General features: G+C 44.3%; 2 protein-coding genes across 4 annotated transcripts in view; both read right to left on the bottom strand.

Moving 5' to 3' along the window:
• Positions 1 to 17200, bottom strand: part of LOC140720368 (butyrophilin subfamily 3 member A3-like) — a 665711-nt gene that overhangs the window by 453754 nt on the left and 194757 nt on the right. The window lies entirely within an intron of this gene.
• LOC140722228 (E3 ubiquitin-protein ligase TRIM39-like) overlaps positions 6994 to 17200 on the bottom strand; it is a 32152-nt gene continuing 21945 nt past the window's right edge. The window contains exons 4-9 of the mRNA XM_073037019.1: positions 11725 to 12118; positions 11550 to 11645; positions 10037 to 10270; positions 8714 to 8736; positions 8509 to 8627; positions 6994 to 7738 (exon numbers count right to left, since the gene is read on the bottom strand). Of these exons, the coding sequence (XP_072893120.1) occupies positions 7080 to 7738; positions 8509 to 8627; positions 8714 to 8736; positions 10037 to 10270; positions 11550 to 11645; positions 11725 to 12118 (1525 nt within the window). The 3' untranslated portion in view covers positions 6994 to 7079. The remainder of the gene's footprint in view (positions 7739 to 8508; positions 8628 to 8713; positions 8737 to 10036; positions 10271 to 11549; positions 11646 to 11724; positions 12119 to 17200) is intronic.

Raw genomic sequence — 17200 nt, 5'->3', positions numbered from 1 at the left:
AGGCTTCAGGCTTACACCTGAAGTGAATGGCAAATTAATTAAAATGGAATTGGACACTGGCTCGGCCAGGGAATAACATTTGTGACAGTGAAATACAACAATGAACAGCTGTATGTGACATAAACAGGAGGGCCAGCATTGTGTAGTTATGAGTGACTGAGACAATTACAACTTGATTGGAGATCCAACCACATCTTCATGCCACTTCCCCTGCAAGAGTCAAATGAAAGTGAATTGAGAAAGATACTGAATGATGCCACAATAGTCTTCAAGGATGGCATTGGAAAAATCAAACATATCAAGGGTAAAATAGTGTTAAATAAAAATGCCACACCAACGTGCATGTTTTACAAAGCCTGACCAGTTCTTTATACCATCCATGATAAAGTATCCAGTGACCTTCAGTAGATAGCATGAAATTCTTCCTAAATTTGAGTGGAGCATGTGGCGAATGCCAGTGGTCCCACTAGCTAGTGTTATGAATGTACCACAGCTCTGAGGGGCCGAAGGGTGCGGGGTAGCCCCCTCCTTTGTGAGAATCACAAGATCACTATTGATTTGGGTCAGGAGACCCAGGAAATGAGAGAGAGACGTGCGGAATGTCTTGACCCCCCGGCGATATAAAGCTACGGGAAACGGCCATTGTCTCTCGGAGACGGACTTGTGTATTACAATACTGTGCTACGTGGAAGCCCTCAGGCAAAGTGGGCTGGTTGAGGGAGGGATTGCATCACCCCCAAGCTGATTGACATCTGAGACCCTGTGAGTCAGGATAAAAGAGGGTCTGTGGGAACAGCCCCTTCAGACGCACCAGAAGAAACGCTAGCGATCCCGTAATAGTGGAAGCCAGTGGGGAGGCCATGTGCGTTCGGTTCCAGTTGCCCTGGAACCGGTGCCCTTTACCATGGAAAAACGGCTTTTAGCTAACAACGGGGAAACCCACTCCCAACGACTCAAAGGTTCCTTATTCTTATTCATTTTGCCTTTAACCTTGACAGGAACATACAAACTCTGCACTCTCAAAATTTCTTCGTTGAAGGCCTCCCACTTACCAATCACATCCTTGCCAGAGAACAACCTGTCCCAATCTACGCTTTTTAGATCCTTTCTCGTTTCTTCAAATTTGGCCTTTTTCCAGTTTAGAACTGAATCAGATCTATCTTTATCCATGATCAAGTTGAAACTAATGATGTTGTGATCACTGTAACCAAAGTGTTCACCTACACACACTTCCGTCACCTGCCCAAACTCATTTCCTAATAGGAGATCTAATATGGCATCCTCCCTAGTTGGGACATCTATATATTGATTTAGAAAACTTTCCTGAACGCATTTCACAAACTCTAACCCATCTAGACCTTTAACAGTATGGGAGTCCCAATCAATGTGTGGAAAATTAAAAATCCCCTACAATCACAACTTTCTGTCTCCTGCAGTTGTCTGTTATCTCTCTGCAGCTTTGCTCTTCCAATTCTCACTGACTATTGGGTGGTCTATAATACAGGCCTATTAATGTGGTCATACCTTTCCTGTTTCTCAGCTCCACCCATATGGCCTCAATAGACAAGCCCTCTAACCTTTCCCACCGAAGCACTGCTGTTATATTTTCCCTGACTAGCAAAGACAACTCCCCCCCCAACCCTTCATCCCTCTGCCTCTATCACGTCTGAAACATCAGAACCCTGAAACATTGAGCTGCCAGTCCTGCCCCTCCTGTAGCCAAGTTTCAGTAATGTCTATGATGTCATAATTCCATGTGTCACTCCAAGCCCTCAGCTCATCTGCCTTTCCCACAATACTGCTCGCATTGAAATATACACACCTCAGAAGATTGTTACCAGCACACACAACCTTACTATTTATGGATTTGCATGAACTACTAACATCATTTATTTAGTAATATATATGTTACTAAACATCATGTAGTTCCGTTGTTTAAAAAAGGCTCAAAAAGAAAGCCAGGAAATTATAGGCTGGTAAGTTTGACATCGGTAGTAGGTAAATTATTGGAAGGAATACTAAGAGATAAGATCTACAAGTATTTAGATAGACAGGGACTTATTAGAAACAGTCAGCATGGCTTTGTGTGTGGTAGGTCATGTTTAACCAATCTATTAGAGTTTTTCGAGGAAGTTACCAGGAAAGTGGATGAAGGGAAGGCAGTGGATGTTGTATACATGGACTTCAGTAAGGCCTTTGACAAGGTCCCGCATGGGAAGTTAGTTAGGAAGATTCAGTCGCTAGGTATACATGGAGAGGTAGTAAATTGGATTAGACATTGGCTCAATGGAAGAAGCCAGAAAATGGTAGTGGAGGATTGCTACTCTGAGTGGAGGCCTGTGACTAGTGGTGAGCCACAGGGATCAGTGCTGGGTCCATTGTTATTTGTCATCTATATCAATGATCTGGATGATAATGTGGCAAATTGGATCAGCAAATTTGCTGATGATACAAAGATTGGAGGTGTAGTGGACAGTGAGGAAGGTTTTCAAAGCTTGCAGAGGGATTTGGACCAGTTGGAGGAATGGGCAGAAAAATGGCAGATGGAGTTTAATGTGGACAAGTGTGGGGTATTGCGCTTTGGAAGGTCAAACCAAGGTAGAACATACAAGGTAAATGGTAAGACACTGAGGAGTGCAGTAGAACAGAGGGATCTGGGAGTACAGATACATATTTCCCTAAAAGTGGTGTCACAAGTGGATAGGGTTGTAAAGAGAGCTTTTGGTACATTGGCTTTAATAAATCAAAGTATTGAGTATAAGAGTTGGAATGTAATGGTGAGGTTGTATAAGACATTGGTGAGACCGAATTTGGAGCATTGTGTGCAGTTTTGGTCACTGAATTACAGGAAGGATATTAATAAGGTTGAAAGAGAGCAAAGAAAGTTTACAAGGATGTTGCCGGGACTTGAGAAACTGAGTTACAGAGAAAGGTTGAATAGGTTAGGACTTTATTCCCTGGAGTGTAGGAGAATGAGGGGTGATCTGATAGAGGTCTATAAAATTATGATGGGTATAGATAGCATGAATGCAAGCAGGCTTTTTCCACTGAGACCAGGGGAGAAAAAAAACAGAGGTCATGGGTTAAGGGGGAAGGGGGAAAAGTTTAAAGGGAATATGAGGGAGAGCTTCTTCATGCAGAGAATGGTGGGAGTGTGGAATGAACTGCCAGATGAAGTGGTAAATGTGGGCTCACTGTTGACATTTAAGAAAAAGCTTGGACAGGTATATGGATGAGAGGGTTTTGGAGGTAATGGCCCAGGTGCAGGTCAGAGGGACTAGGCATGAAAAAATGGCATGGCACAGCCAAGAAGGGCTGTTTCAGTGCTGTAATGTTCTATGTATGCGAGAGTTTACCCTCATTACTGATTATTTTCCATTTTCAATCCACAGAAGGGTTTCAGAAGAGAACTAATCATGGAAATGCTGACGGATTGTTCAATTTAGCCTCAGAAAAAGAAATATCTGAAAAATTACAAACAAAAACAAATAAGGAGAACACATCACTCTTCTTGATGTCTTCTCTCTAATGAAAACTAAAAGTCTCCCTATCACAACAGGGATCTTCCAAAGAAAACCAGAAAAACTGTCTCAGATCTACATGGCCACCCAGAATGGTTGGAATGGACAACAGAAACTCCAGTTCCCCAACCTTCACCAGCACTGTGATCAACTTGCCTTGACGTGGTTTGCCTTATGTGGGTTTGAGAATGTTGTACCATCCAAGCTGAGAGCTGAAGTGTTCAAGGAGCTACATGCCAGACTTCTAGGTGTGGTCAGAATGAAAACGTTTGCTCAGAGCTTTGTCTGATGGCCGGGGATAGATCAACAGATTGAGCAGCTTGCCGTGCACTGGTCGGGATGCCATTGCATTCAACAGAAAGCTATTCAGAGCTGTAAGAGTCATTTCCTGTAGAGCCCGAGTTAACCCCTCAAACACCATGAAGGAGGCCCTGGAATCTGAGATTGTTTCACCGTAGAGGAACCTCCCTGGGCAGGAAAGATGCTGTCCCACAAGGGTAATCTTTCTGAGCGATTAAGTCTTTAAAATGGGACAATTTTAAATTTACTCCTCTGTTAATGTCTGTATAGTATATGAGATGCATTCTATATTGAGTTGGAAGTTTATAGCTAAGAAGGGAGGAGAGTTGTGTATTTAATATTCTTGTAATATTTGAGTAAATTTGTAAATATATTGTTTAATTAAACATTCTTTGCTACTTTAATTATTTACTATGTGTTTTATGTAGAAGTATGTGAATGGCATATATCATCAAACCACCCATGTCATATGCGTAAGCCTTACTTAAATTAAAAGTGAAGTACACATTACACCTTTTTCCAAAGTGCATGACCATACACTTCCCTACATTATGTTCCATCTGCCACTTCTTTTCCCATTCTCCCGATATGTGTAACTAGACTTCCTGCTCCCCGCCCTTCCACCTGCCCTTGTATTGTCTGTAAACTTGGCCCAAAAGCTATTAATTCTATCATCCAAACTATTGACATATAATGTGAAAATGGTCCTACTATGAATCCCTGTGGAGTGCTACTAGTCACCTGCAGTTATGAGAGAAATGCATGTCCTCTCCTTCAGGGATTCCCCTGACCCTTATGGTGTACACCCTGCCTCAGATCTGTTTCCTCCAGTACATTTTCCCCCCACCCTTTCCTGCACTCTGTTTGCTCCTGTGATCAATGCAGAGTTCTCCTTCCCACCTGGGTAGCTGACTCAATCCTTGATCAGGTGACGTACCAATTTATGTACGTCAGAGAGAGTTTGAGGATCAAACCAGACAGAGTTTGAGGATCACCTGGAGAATGAAAGAGAGAGGGAAAGGGGTATAACTCCACGTGACCCTCGTCTTCAATCATCTGCTGTTAACGCCCTGAATTCAGGACTCCGCCAGTCCAACCAAGGAATGTTTGGAAGATCAGTTCATTACAATGTGTTATCACCCAGATGATGGGGATGGCAAGAGGCCCAAATATCTGTTTCACGGCGAGGATCCCCACTTGCTGGTGGGAACAGTAATGCAGGAAGAACAGAAACAAAATGTTGTATCTCTATTTCAAATGAGAAAATCTGCAGATGCTGGAAATCAAAGTAATACACACAAACCACTGGAGGAACTCAGCAGGCATCCATGGTAAAGAGTAGACAGTCTACATTTCGGGCCGAGACCCTTCAAATATTTGCTTACGGAAAGGGGGAAATCGGCAGCAGGGCCAGCATTTACTGCCCACTGACTGCCCTTGTGAAGGTCAAAACATGCGACTTCAGCTGCTGAGTCTGTGTTGTCATCCATCTAAAACAACATCCTATCAATAATGTTCAATATTGTTTATTGAGGCTGGTATTCTATCAGCAGAAATTAGCATGAACCAGGCTCCAGATTCCGTATGTCGTCGGAATGTGGGAAGAAACCTATGCGGTCACAGGAAGAATGTACAAATTCCGGGCAGAAAGCAGCAGGAATCAAATCCCGATTACAGACCGCTGATGCTGTAAACATTGGAGGAACTCGGCAGCCAGGCAGCATCTGTGGAAAAGAGTAACAGTTGATGTTTCAGCCTGAGACACTTCATCGGCCCTGAAAAAAACGATGGGGAGTCAGAGGAGGAAGGTGGGGGGAGGGGTCGAAGAAGTAGAGGGTGGCAGGTGATAGGTGAATCCAGGAGAGGGGTGAAGTAAAGAGCTGGGAAGCTGATTGGTGAAAGAGATAAGGGGCAGGAGGAGGGGAAATCTGATAGGAAAGGGTAGAAGACCATGGAAGAAATGGAAGGGGGAGGAGCACCAGAGGGAGGTGATGGGGAAGTGAGGATATAACGTGAGAGAAGGTAACAGGAATGGGGTGGTGGGGGTGCAACTTCCGGAAGGTTGAGAAATTGATATTCATGCCATCAAGTTGGACGGCACTCGGATGGAATATAAGCAAGAAATCGATTGAATTTGAAGTCCTGTAGTTAAAGCTGAGAAATACCGTTATTTTCCTTACATTTGAAGAACCATTTGGCCCATCAGGTCACTGCATTCCCTCACTCTATCAGTCCCACACCTCCACTCACTTCCGTCTACCCTATTCTCTCTCTCTCAGCTATCAGCTTCCCTCCCCCACCCAATTACCCCTTCCAGCCACGCCCGCACTGTCTGATAGTTGGGTACTTTTGAGCAAGCTGCTTGTCTTTGGGATATGCCAGAAAACCGGAGTACTCAGAGTGGAATTCGCGTGGTCACAGGGAGAACGTGAGGTCTCCAGATCCTCGGGTCAGGATCAAATGCAGGTCGCTGGAGTTGGAGTTGGGAGTCGCGGATGTTACACTATGCCAGCCAGAACTGTGATTTTATTTGGGACAGTGCAGAGAATTTATCGATTACATCAGATGTACAACACCCCGATCAACCATCACTGATTTTTCTTTCCCCAGAAATGTTGCTTGATTCACAAATGGTTCCACAGTGTGTTCATTTGTCACCACCCTCCATACCTGGTAACTCTGCAGGTCACGGCTCGTCGAGTACATCAGGGAGATGCTTAAGGGTGCCCAGGGTCTGTGCCTTCCCCAGCCATTCAGTCTGTGAGTTCCCGACCCTCACTCATCTCTCTCCATATATGTGTGTGTGTGTATATGTATATATATCACACATTAGTTCTCAGGACTCAACAGTGAATTCAAACTATTTGAATTCCAGCCATTCTCACATCCTCAGCATTTATTTTGTCTTCTTTCACTTATGGTGATTTAGAATTTGATCCCTCCCACCCATTTACAACTACCCTTGACTCACCTATGCCAGCTGGTGCATCACCATTTACAAAATTCACACTTCTCTCTGTACCTCAGGACCCTGGGGAGCCTGGAGCTCTGGACCTGCGAAACGCGATTGCTGCTGATCTGAGCTCAAGTGAAGGGTGATTGATTCAATCTTTATAATTTCACAAAAAATATTGGTGTTATGTTCACAATGCAGTTAACACATTAAACTTCATGGATCGGTAGTTTTTATTTATTTCAGTAATTCTTGTTTAATCCACTTTTCCCACATTTATTTAGACACCAATTCTACTTCCATGCTCATTGGATCACCACAGTGTGGAATTTGGGGATTAAAAGGGACCCTTTCAGCGCCAATCTATTGTCACCGATATTTTCCACAGCCCCTGAGCCCAGCATCTGACGCGGATGCCTGGACCTGTCCCGTTTACAGATCCGCAGGGGAACGGAGCAGATTCTGACCCACTTGTTTTCATCCACAGTTCCAAAAAAGGGATAAAGTTTCCCTGTGAATTTATTCCCAGTGAAGGTGTGGAGATGGGTCTTGGTCTCCGCGTTGTAAAATGAAACTGTCCCAGTCTCATAACTCAGATATACACCCACCCTCCCGGGGTTGCGATCGGCCGGGAGACGAGTTGGAGGGGAAGTGTTCACATTGAGCTCATCATCCCGGCGCCAAATGATCCAGAATCCATTGTCTGTTTTCAGTTTGATCCCTCTCTTCCTCTCCACGGACTCTGCGGCGACTCCCAGCCTCCAGCGCCGATTCCCCACCACATCCACCTCCCAGTAATGTCTCCCCGATGTGAATCCCTCCGATCCCAGCACACAAGCCCCGACTGTAAACCTCTTCTCGGTGTCAGAGTGATGTGGCGGGGACCGAGTCCATTTCACTTTCTTCCGGTTGGCCGATACCTCAAGTCCCGGGCCCGCTGTTTCCACATCCAAAGTCACAGAGACTGTTGAGTTGGGGGGAGAGGTGGGAAGCAGAGAATTAGAGAGTCCCCGCGGATTGGGCAGCCTCGGGACCGGGGTTCAAACCGCTCGGCCTCAGGCACAATCGAACGGCAGCAGTCACTATTCTCGGGATAAATGGAAAAGAAACTTCTCGCGAGCATCTTCGCCGGGATGGAGACAAGATTTTCCTGGGTTTGCCGGGAGGGGACAGAGGCGTGCGGACAGAAACGGCAGGAAGAAGAGAGGAGGATGGGTGGAGGTAAAGTGGTTGTGCGCAATATCTGGAACTTTTCCATTGGGGTCATGCAATGGGAGGCAAATTGACGATGGAGGGAACTGATGTGAGCGGTTACTGGAGATATTGAAAGGAGACAGTTAATTTTCTTTAATGCTAGAGAATTAGGAGTAACGTGGCACAGGAGGTTTCTGAGGTAGAGAAGCCATGACCATATTGAAAGGGAGCAGATGTGATGGTCCAGGTGACCTACTCCTGTCGCTGTTTTATTTTCTGGAATGATTGGCGACACAGAGGGAGGGGATGCATTGAATATGGCAGGAAAGTGGGGTAGAATGGTTACAGACTCAGGGTTGTAGGGTTGGGGGAGGGGTGTGTGTGTGTTTGCGTACGATAGGTTAGTCTGTGTAGCTTCCCCTGAGACCCAATCTTGGACCAAGGAGGTCAATCCACACCCCCAAATGTTATTGCAAGTCATTGTTTTCTTCTAATTACTATTTAACGGTGCAAGGGCAAAGGAAACTGTACAAGTTTTACCTTGCTTAATGGCAACATAAGTTTCTTTCAACAATGTTTTTAGCGAGAAGAGGTGATCGAATTTCTCCATTGTCAGGGTACCATCTGTCACTGACAACATTTGGGCTTCATCGCCAACACTGCGAATGCTAAACAGCTGTTATAAATGGAGCATCAGCCAATTTTGAATTATTTTATGAATGAATTTTGTCAAGAGATGTCCTACCTGCTCTTCTGATGATCTTCTTCCTAAAATAAATGAAACGCAGATTTGAATTAACGGAGACTGGATGACCTACAACAGGAATTTTGTGCCAATTATTGCATGGCACTGAATATTCCCTTTTCCGAACTCACTCCTGCTGGCACACAGATTTTAAAAAGGTCATTGTGGAAATGATGTAGGGCCACCAGACACAGTACAAAGAAAGCTTGAGAAATTTATAACATAGGGGATGATACTTTTTCACCCGAGTACGACATTGAGGTGATCAGACGGATATTTAACATTATGCATGGATTAAAGGGTGGGAGAAGATAAAGAATGTATGTGGATGCCTTCAGCCAAAGACAAAATGTAAGGCAGGCTTCAATAGATCATGCAGTAAGTTCAGGAAAGAGAATGCAAAACTCACTGCCATGGGTGTGGTTGAAACTGGCAGCAGAGACTGAATGGGGAAGCTGGAGAAACACGCGAGGGAATATGGTTCACTGTTCACTGTTCCCCTTGTCTCTACCTACTACCCCACGTGCCTCCATATCCAGCACATCATTACCCCTGTTAGTCTGTCGGGGTCATCGACTGTATTGAGTGCTCCTGGTGTGGCTTCTAATAGACTGGGAGAATGCTTTGTCAAGCACTTCATTCCATCTGTTGCTAAAAACCCAGAATATCCCGGTGGCCTCGTATTTCAATGGGACTTCCCATTCCCATTGTGACATGTCAGTAAATGGCCTCCTCAACTGCTACAATGAGACCACACTCAAGTTGGAGGAAGAGCACCTCATATTCTTTCTGGGCAGCCTCCAGCTTTATAGCATGACATCCATCTGTCTACACAAAAAATCCTGCAGATGTTGGAAATCTGAAGCAACATATACAAAATGCTGGAGGAACTCAGCACCATAGATTACTCTAACTTTCGGCAGTTTCTCCTCCTCCCCATCTCTCCTTTGCCACTGCCTATTCTGTTTCCCCTCTCACCCCTTCTCTTTTCGTCACCTCCCTCTAGTGCTCCTCATCCTTCCTTTCCTTCATACTCCTATTAGATAGCCTTTCCACCTGTTGTCTCCAGCTTCTTAATTCATCCCCCTTTCCACCCACCTATCTTTCTCCTCACCTGGTTTCACCTGTCACCTGCCAGCTTGTACTTCTCTCCCTCCCCCACCTTATTCTGGCCCCTGCCTCCTTCCTGTCCTGATGAAGATTCCCTGTTGGAATGTCGACCACACAGACGCTGCTTGATCAGCTGAGTTCCTCCAGCATTGGTTGTGTTTCTCAAACACCAGCATCTGCAGAATCTCCTGTGCTTATAATATTGTCTCTCACCTTGAGAAACCTCACACTGTCTGTTAGATCCATCCGTTCTTGTAACCTTGAAATTTCCTCCCGAATACAATTTAAATTCTCTTGGATCGCTCGGAGATTTTTTTCCATAGGATTTAAAATCCTCTCCTCTTCTTCTCTGAGATCTCTGAGGAAGTGCTGCTTTTTCTCAGTGAGAATCTGGTGCAGTTCAGCAAACTGGGCGGAGACATGGTACTGAAGTTGATGAGACTGTTCCTGTCAAATGACCATGATGGTTAAGATATTACGTGACTGCACCACGACACTGAAATTGTTCATTTAGTCCTTAAAAATTATGCCGATTTTCAGAGCAATCCTACCAGTCCCAGTCCTTCAGTCCAAGAAATCCATCACACACCCATTAACTCCCAGTCAATTCCCAGACCACCCACATCATCGTGCTTTAGCAATTCTATAAGACCATAAGACATAGGAGCAGAATTAGGTCATCTGGCCCATCAAGTCTGCTCCACAATTCAATCATGGCTGATCCTTGATTTCTATCAGCCCCTCAACCCCAGTTCCTGGCCTTCTCCCCATAACTTTTGATAACATGGCCAATCAAGAGCCTATCAATCTCTGCCCTAAACACACCCAACGACCTGGCCTCCACAGCTGCATCTGGCAACAAATTCCACAAATTCACCACCCTCTGGCTAAAGAAATTTCTCTGCATCTCTGTTTTTAAAGTACACCCCTCTATCCTGAGGCTGTGCCCTCTTGTCCTAGACTCTCCCACCATGGGAAATATCCTTTCCACATACACTCTGTCTAGGCCTTTCAACATTCAGAAGGTTTCAATGAGATCCCCCCTCATCCTTCTGAATTCCAGTGAGTACAGACCCAGAACCATCAGGCGATAACCATTTCATTCCTGGAATCATCCTTGTGAACCTCCTCTGGACCCTCTCCAATGCCAGCACATCTTTTCTAAGATGAAGAGCCCAAAACTCATCACAATACTCACCAGTGCCTTATAAAGCCTCAGCATCACATCCCTGCTCTTGAATTCTCTACCTCTTGAAATGAATGCTAACATTGCATTTGCCTTCCTCACCACTGGTTCAATCTGCAAGTTAATCTTCAAGGTGTTCTGCACAAGGACTCCCAAGTCCATTTGCATCTTAGGTTTTTGGATTTTCTCCCTGTTTAGAAAATACTGTAGTCCGCACATTTATTTCTGCTGCCAAAGTGCATGACCATGCATTTTCCAACATTGTATTTCATTTGCCACTTTCTTGCCCATTCTCCTAAACTGTCTAAATCCTTCTTCATCCTACCCATTCAGCCGGAGTGTCTGTGATTGGCATGAAACCCGTCTATGTCATTAGGGAGAAGGGGCAACTACACGTAGGCAGCACCAGAGATCAGGATCGAATCCAGGTCACTGAATCTGTGAAACAGTAGCACTACCTGCTGCGATACGGAGCTGCCATCCACAGAGGAAACGAAAACTAAACAATAAGATCAGAAATTGCGCACAGGCAGGCCTCACCCGAACTCCGGAAATCTTCTGTATCTGTTGCTGCTCCATTTGCTGAAAGTCTGATTTCTTTTTTGTGAGGGTTTCTATAGAAGATTTAACCTGGTCCTGAGAACCAGAGAGTAAAGGAATTAGACAATGCAGACACAATAAGGTAAACAGCTGATTGAAATCGGTTGATATTTACCTTGCAGAGTTCAACAGCTTCTTTAATCGACAGGAAGCGATGCTCTCTGTGTTCCTGCGAAACTGCACAAATCACGCAGATCAGCTTCTTGTCCGTTTCACAAAACAGCTTCATTTCTTCGTCATGCTCCTCGCAGTGAAGTTTACTTTCATTCTCTCTCGGCTTCAGGTGCAGTTTTCGAGCCTTCTCAGCCAGTCTTGCTAAGAGTCGACTGGACCTGAGGGTCCGGTCTGTAAACTGCGCTCTACATTCCGGACAGGAGTTTCTCTCCTCCCTTTCCCAAAAGCGTGTGATACAGGAGCGGCAGAAGTTGTGTCCACACTCCAGTGTAACCGGATCGGTGAAGAAATCCAGGCAGACGTGGCAAATAACCTCCTCGGTTAACCTCCTCGGTTAAACCCTCGTCCGGTCCTTTCGAAGCCATGTTAATTCCCGGCACTTCCTGGTTCAAAATGCTTTTTACTCTCAATTGCTGAAACTCTGCAGTACCGTGATCGTCCACTAGACGTGCTGCAGTCTCAAGAAATGAACGTTATGTTGCCACAAATGTTCAATGGGTTACAGGCACAGAGCCATCAAAAGTTCCTTATATGATAAGCCTTTCATTCTCGGAATCATCCTCGAGAACCTGCTCTGAACTCTTCAGCACATCTTTTCGTAAATAAGGAGCCCAAGAAGTGTTCAAAGTACTCAAGGTGAGGCCTCACCAGTGCCTTACCTTTAAAGTCTCAGCATCACATAAAGCCTTATATTCCAGACTTATTGAAATGAATGCTAATTGCATTTGCCTTCTTCAACACCGACTCTACTTGCAAGTTAACCTTTAGGGTGTTCTGCACAACGACTCTCAAGTCCCTTTGCGTCTCAGATTTTCCAATTTTCTCCACGTTTAGAAAATAGCCTGCACATTTATTTCTATTACCAAAGTGAAGGACCTTGCATTTTTCAACATTGTATTTCATTTGCCACTTTCTTGCCCAATCACCGAATCTGTCATTTGCCTCTTTGTTGCCTATTCTCCTAATCTGTCTAAGACTTTCTGCAGCCTACCTGCTTCCTCAACACTGCCTGCCCCTCCACCAATCTTCGTATCATCTGCAAACTTGGCAACAAAGCCATCTATTCCATCATCTAAATCATTGATAGGCAGCTTAAAAAAGTGGTCCCAACACCGACCCATGCGGAACACCACTAGTCACCGGCAGCCAACCAGAATGTGATCCTTTTATTCCCACTCACTACCTCCTACAAATCGGCCAATGCTCTAACCATGCCAGTGACTTTCCTGCAATACCATTCTCTCTTAACTTGGTAAGCAGCTTCATGTGTGGCACTTTGTTAAAGGCCTTCGAAAAATCCGAATATACAAATCCACTGCATCCCTTTTCTCTCTCCTACTTGTAATCTCCTCAAAGAATTCCAACAGGTTCATCAGGCAGGAATTTGCATGAAGGAAACCATGCTGACTTTGTACTATCTTGTCCTGTGTCATCAAGTACTCCATCACCTCATTCTTAACAATTGATTCTAACATCTTCCCAACCACTGAGGTCAGGCTAACTGGTCTATAATTTCCTTTCTGCTGCCTTCCTCCTTTCTTAAAGAGTGGAGTGACATTTTCAGTTTTCCAGTCCTCTGGCACCATGCCAGAGTCCATTGATTTTTGAAATATCATTACTGAAGTCTCCACAATCCAGAACACCTCTTTCAGAACCGTAGAGTGCAGTTTGTCTGGTTTGGGTGACTTAAGCACCCTCAGTTTTTACAGCCTTTTGTGCACATTCTCCCTTGTAATAGTAACTTGTTATGACCTCAGCCCCCTCCTTTGGGAGAAACGCAAGAGCCCTAGTGAAGTGAGGGGGGGGGGGGGGGGTCAATGACCCAAGAGAGACGTGCGGAAGTTCGCGTTTCCATAGGGATGAAAAAAAAGGCGACATTGACTATTGTCTCATGGAGACCACGTGAAAAGCCCTCGGGCAAAGTGGGCTGGTTGAGAGAGAGAGATCGCATCACCTGCAACCTGATTGACACCTGCGATCCCGTGAAGAAGTATAAAGGAGGGTCGGGGGGGGGGGGGGACAACCCTCAGACGCACCAAGGAGACACTAAGGAAGCACGATACCGATTCCCGTGGGAGCAGGAAGCCATTTTGAAGGAAGCCACGTGCGTTAGATTCCGAATTTTGAATCTGTGGCTGGAACCAACGGAAGACCGCTTTTAACTAACAATGGGGAAGCCTGCTCCCCTGATTCCAAGGATTTGCTCCGTAAAGACAACGGGCAAGTGTTTATCCTTTCTCAACCATCTCTCTCTCTCCACAACGTGAAACCCCAGCGGTTCCCAAAAGGGAAAAGCCTGCAGACATCTGAGTGACTCTTTATATTTCAATTGGACTCAGTATTATCCCCTAGACAACGATAGAGCCTATTTCTGTTTGATTATTACTATACCTGTGCTGTAGATTGAGTAGTGACGACTTATATTAGCTGAATGTTTGTATTAACCTTACTTTTGTGCCCCTTTATAAATAAAAACGTTTTAAAAAGAGTACCATCAGACTTCAGCAGACATATCTATCTTTGCTGGTAAGTGACTCAGTTATGGAGTTCGTAACAAACTGCACTCACTTCTCTTTCATCTGACCCTTAAACCTGGCATATTGCTACGGTCTTCTAGAGTGAATACTGATGCAAATTCTCATTCACTTCATCTGTTATATACTTGACCCCTGTTATTTTTCCCTCATTCTAGCTGTCCTATATCCACTCTCATTTCTCTTTTACTTTATACACTTGAAAAAAATTTCTATCCACTTTGATATTGTTTGCTAGCTTGCTTTCATATTTCATCTTTCCCCTACTAATGACTCTTGTAGTTCTTTTTTGTACAGGCTTGAAAGCTTCCCAATCCTCTATTTTCCCATTAATTTTTGCTTTGTCGTATGCCTCCTCTTTTGCTTTTACATTAGTTTTGACTTCCATTCTCAGCCACGGTTGTACTATTTTGCCATTTGAGTATTTCTTTGTTTTTGGAATACATCTATCGTGCACCATCCTCATTTTCCCAGAAACTCAAGCCATTGCTGCTCTGTTGCCATGCCCGCCAGCATCTGTTTCCAATTTACTTTGGCCGGCTCCTTTCTCATACCACTGTAGATACCTTTACTCCACTGAAATACTGCTATGTCAGACTACTTTCTCCCTATCAAATTTCAAATCGAACTCAATCACATTGTGATCATTGTCTCCTAAGGATTCCTTTGCCTTAAGCTCTCTAATCCTCTCCAGTTAGAACCACAGAGCCATAAAACATTACAGCATAGAAACAGGCATTTTGGCCCTTCTTGGCTGTGCTGAACCATTTTTCTGCCTAGTCCCATTGACCTGCACCTGGGCCATATCCGTCCATCCATATACCTGTCCAAGTTTTTCTTAAATGTTAAAAGTGAGCCCGCATTTACCACTTCATCTGGCAGCTCATTCCACACTCCCACCATTCTGTGTGAAGAAGCCCCTGCTACTGTTCCCTTTAAACTTTTCCCCCTTCACCCTTAATCCATGTCCTCTGTATTTTTTCTCCCCTAGCCTCAGTGGAAGAAGCCTGCTTGTATTCACTCTATACCCACCAGAATTTTGTATATCTCCATCAAATCTCCCCTCATTCTTCTAAGGGAGAATTTACTTTACTTTACTCAGGGAGTAAAGTCCTAACCTATTCAACCTTTCTCTGTAACTCAGTTTCTCATGTCCCAGTAACATCCTTGTAAACCTTCTCTACACTCTTTCAACCTTGATAATATCCTTCCTGTAAGTTGGTGACCAAAACTGCACACAGTACTCCAAATGTGGCCTCACCAATGCTTTGTACCACATCACTATAACATTCCAACTCTTATACTCAATACTTTGATTTATAAAGGCCAATGTACCAAAAGCACTCTTTACTACCCTATCTACCTGTGACTCCACTTTTAGGGAATTTTGTATCTGTATTCCCAGATCCCTCTGTTCTACTGCATTCCTCAGTGCCCTACTATTTACATTGTATGTTCTACCTTGGTTTTTCCTTCCAAAGTGCGATACCTCACATTTGTCCGTATTAGACTCCATCTGCCATTTTTCAGCCCATTTTTCCAGCTGGTCCGAATCCCTCTGCAAGCTTTGAAAACCTTCCTCACTATCCACTGCACCTCCAATCTTTGTATCATCAGCAAATTTGCTGATCCAATTAATTACATTACATTACATAACATTCAAACCCGCATAGCTGAACCCCTAATAGGCTCAACAACAAGCTGCTTTAAAATGCCATCTCATATGCATTCTACAAATTCACTTTCTTGCATTCCATTACAAACCTGATATTCCCAATTGACCTACATGTTAAAAAATCTCCCAAGACTATTATAACATTGTCCATTTGACATTCCTTTTCTATCTCCCATTGTAATCTGTAGCTACTGTTTGGAGGACTGTCAATATAATTGCTATCAGCATCCTTTTATCCCCATGTTCTCTGTTCCCTGTTTAGACAAAGAAATTGGTGCCCTGATGCTAGAGATGGGACCCAATCACAGACCAAGTACTGTGCTCACTGTGATATTTATTGAGTAACAAATCCAGAGGGGCAAACAAAGTCGGTGTCAAAGTTCAGGCAGAGATAAAAAAAAATGCAAAAATCAGAATCAGGAAACAGGCAGAGTCAAAAACCAGAACAATCAGGATAAACAGGCAAAATCAGGGTCAACAAGCAGGCAGGGTCAATATTCAGAAAGACAGAGTTTACATATGAATGCTGGAAAGGCTCAGGAAAACTCACTGGCACAATCTGGCAACAAGCAGGTGAGAAACATAGAACATAGAATAGTACAGCACATGACAGGCCCTTCTGCCCACAATATTGTGCTGAACCTCAAACCCTGCCTCCCATATAAACCTACACCTTAAAATCCTCCATATACCTGTCTAGTAGTCTCTTAAACTTCACTAGTGTATCTGCCTCCACCACTGACTCAGGCAGTGCATTCCACACACCAACCACTCTCTGAGTGAAAAACCTTCCTCTAATATCCCCCTTGAACTTCTTTCCCCTTACCTTAAAACATGTCCTCTTGTACTGAGCAGTGGTGCCCTGGGGAAGAGGTGCTGGCTGTCCACTCTGTCTATTCCTCTTAATATCTTGTACACCTCTATCATGTCTCCTCTCATCATCCTTCTCTCCAAAGAGTAAAGCCCTAGCTCCCTTAATCTCTGATCATAATCCATACTCTCTAAACCAGGCAGCATCCTGGTAAATCTCCTTTGTACCCTTTCCAATGCTTCCACATCCTTCCTATAGTGAGGTGACCAGAACTGAACAGAGTACTCCAAGTGTGGCCTAACTAGAGTTTTATAGAGCTGCATCATTACATCGCGTCTCTTAAACTCTATCCATCGACTTATGAAAGCTAACACGCCATAAGCTTTCTTAACTACCC

This window comes from Hemitrygon akajei, chromosome 2, assembly GCF_048418815.1.
Source record: "Hemitrygon akajei chromosome 2, sHemAka1.3, whole genome shotgun sequence".
NCBI lineage: Eukaryota > Metazoa > Chordata > Chondrichthyes > Myliobatiformes > Dasyatidae > Hemitrygon > Hemitrygon akajei.
This window is presented reverse-complemented; position numbering and strand designations above follow the sequence as displayed.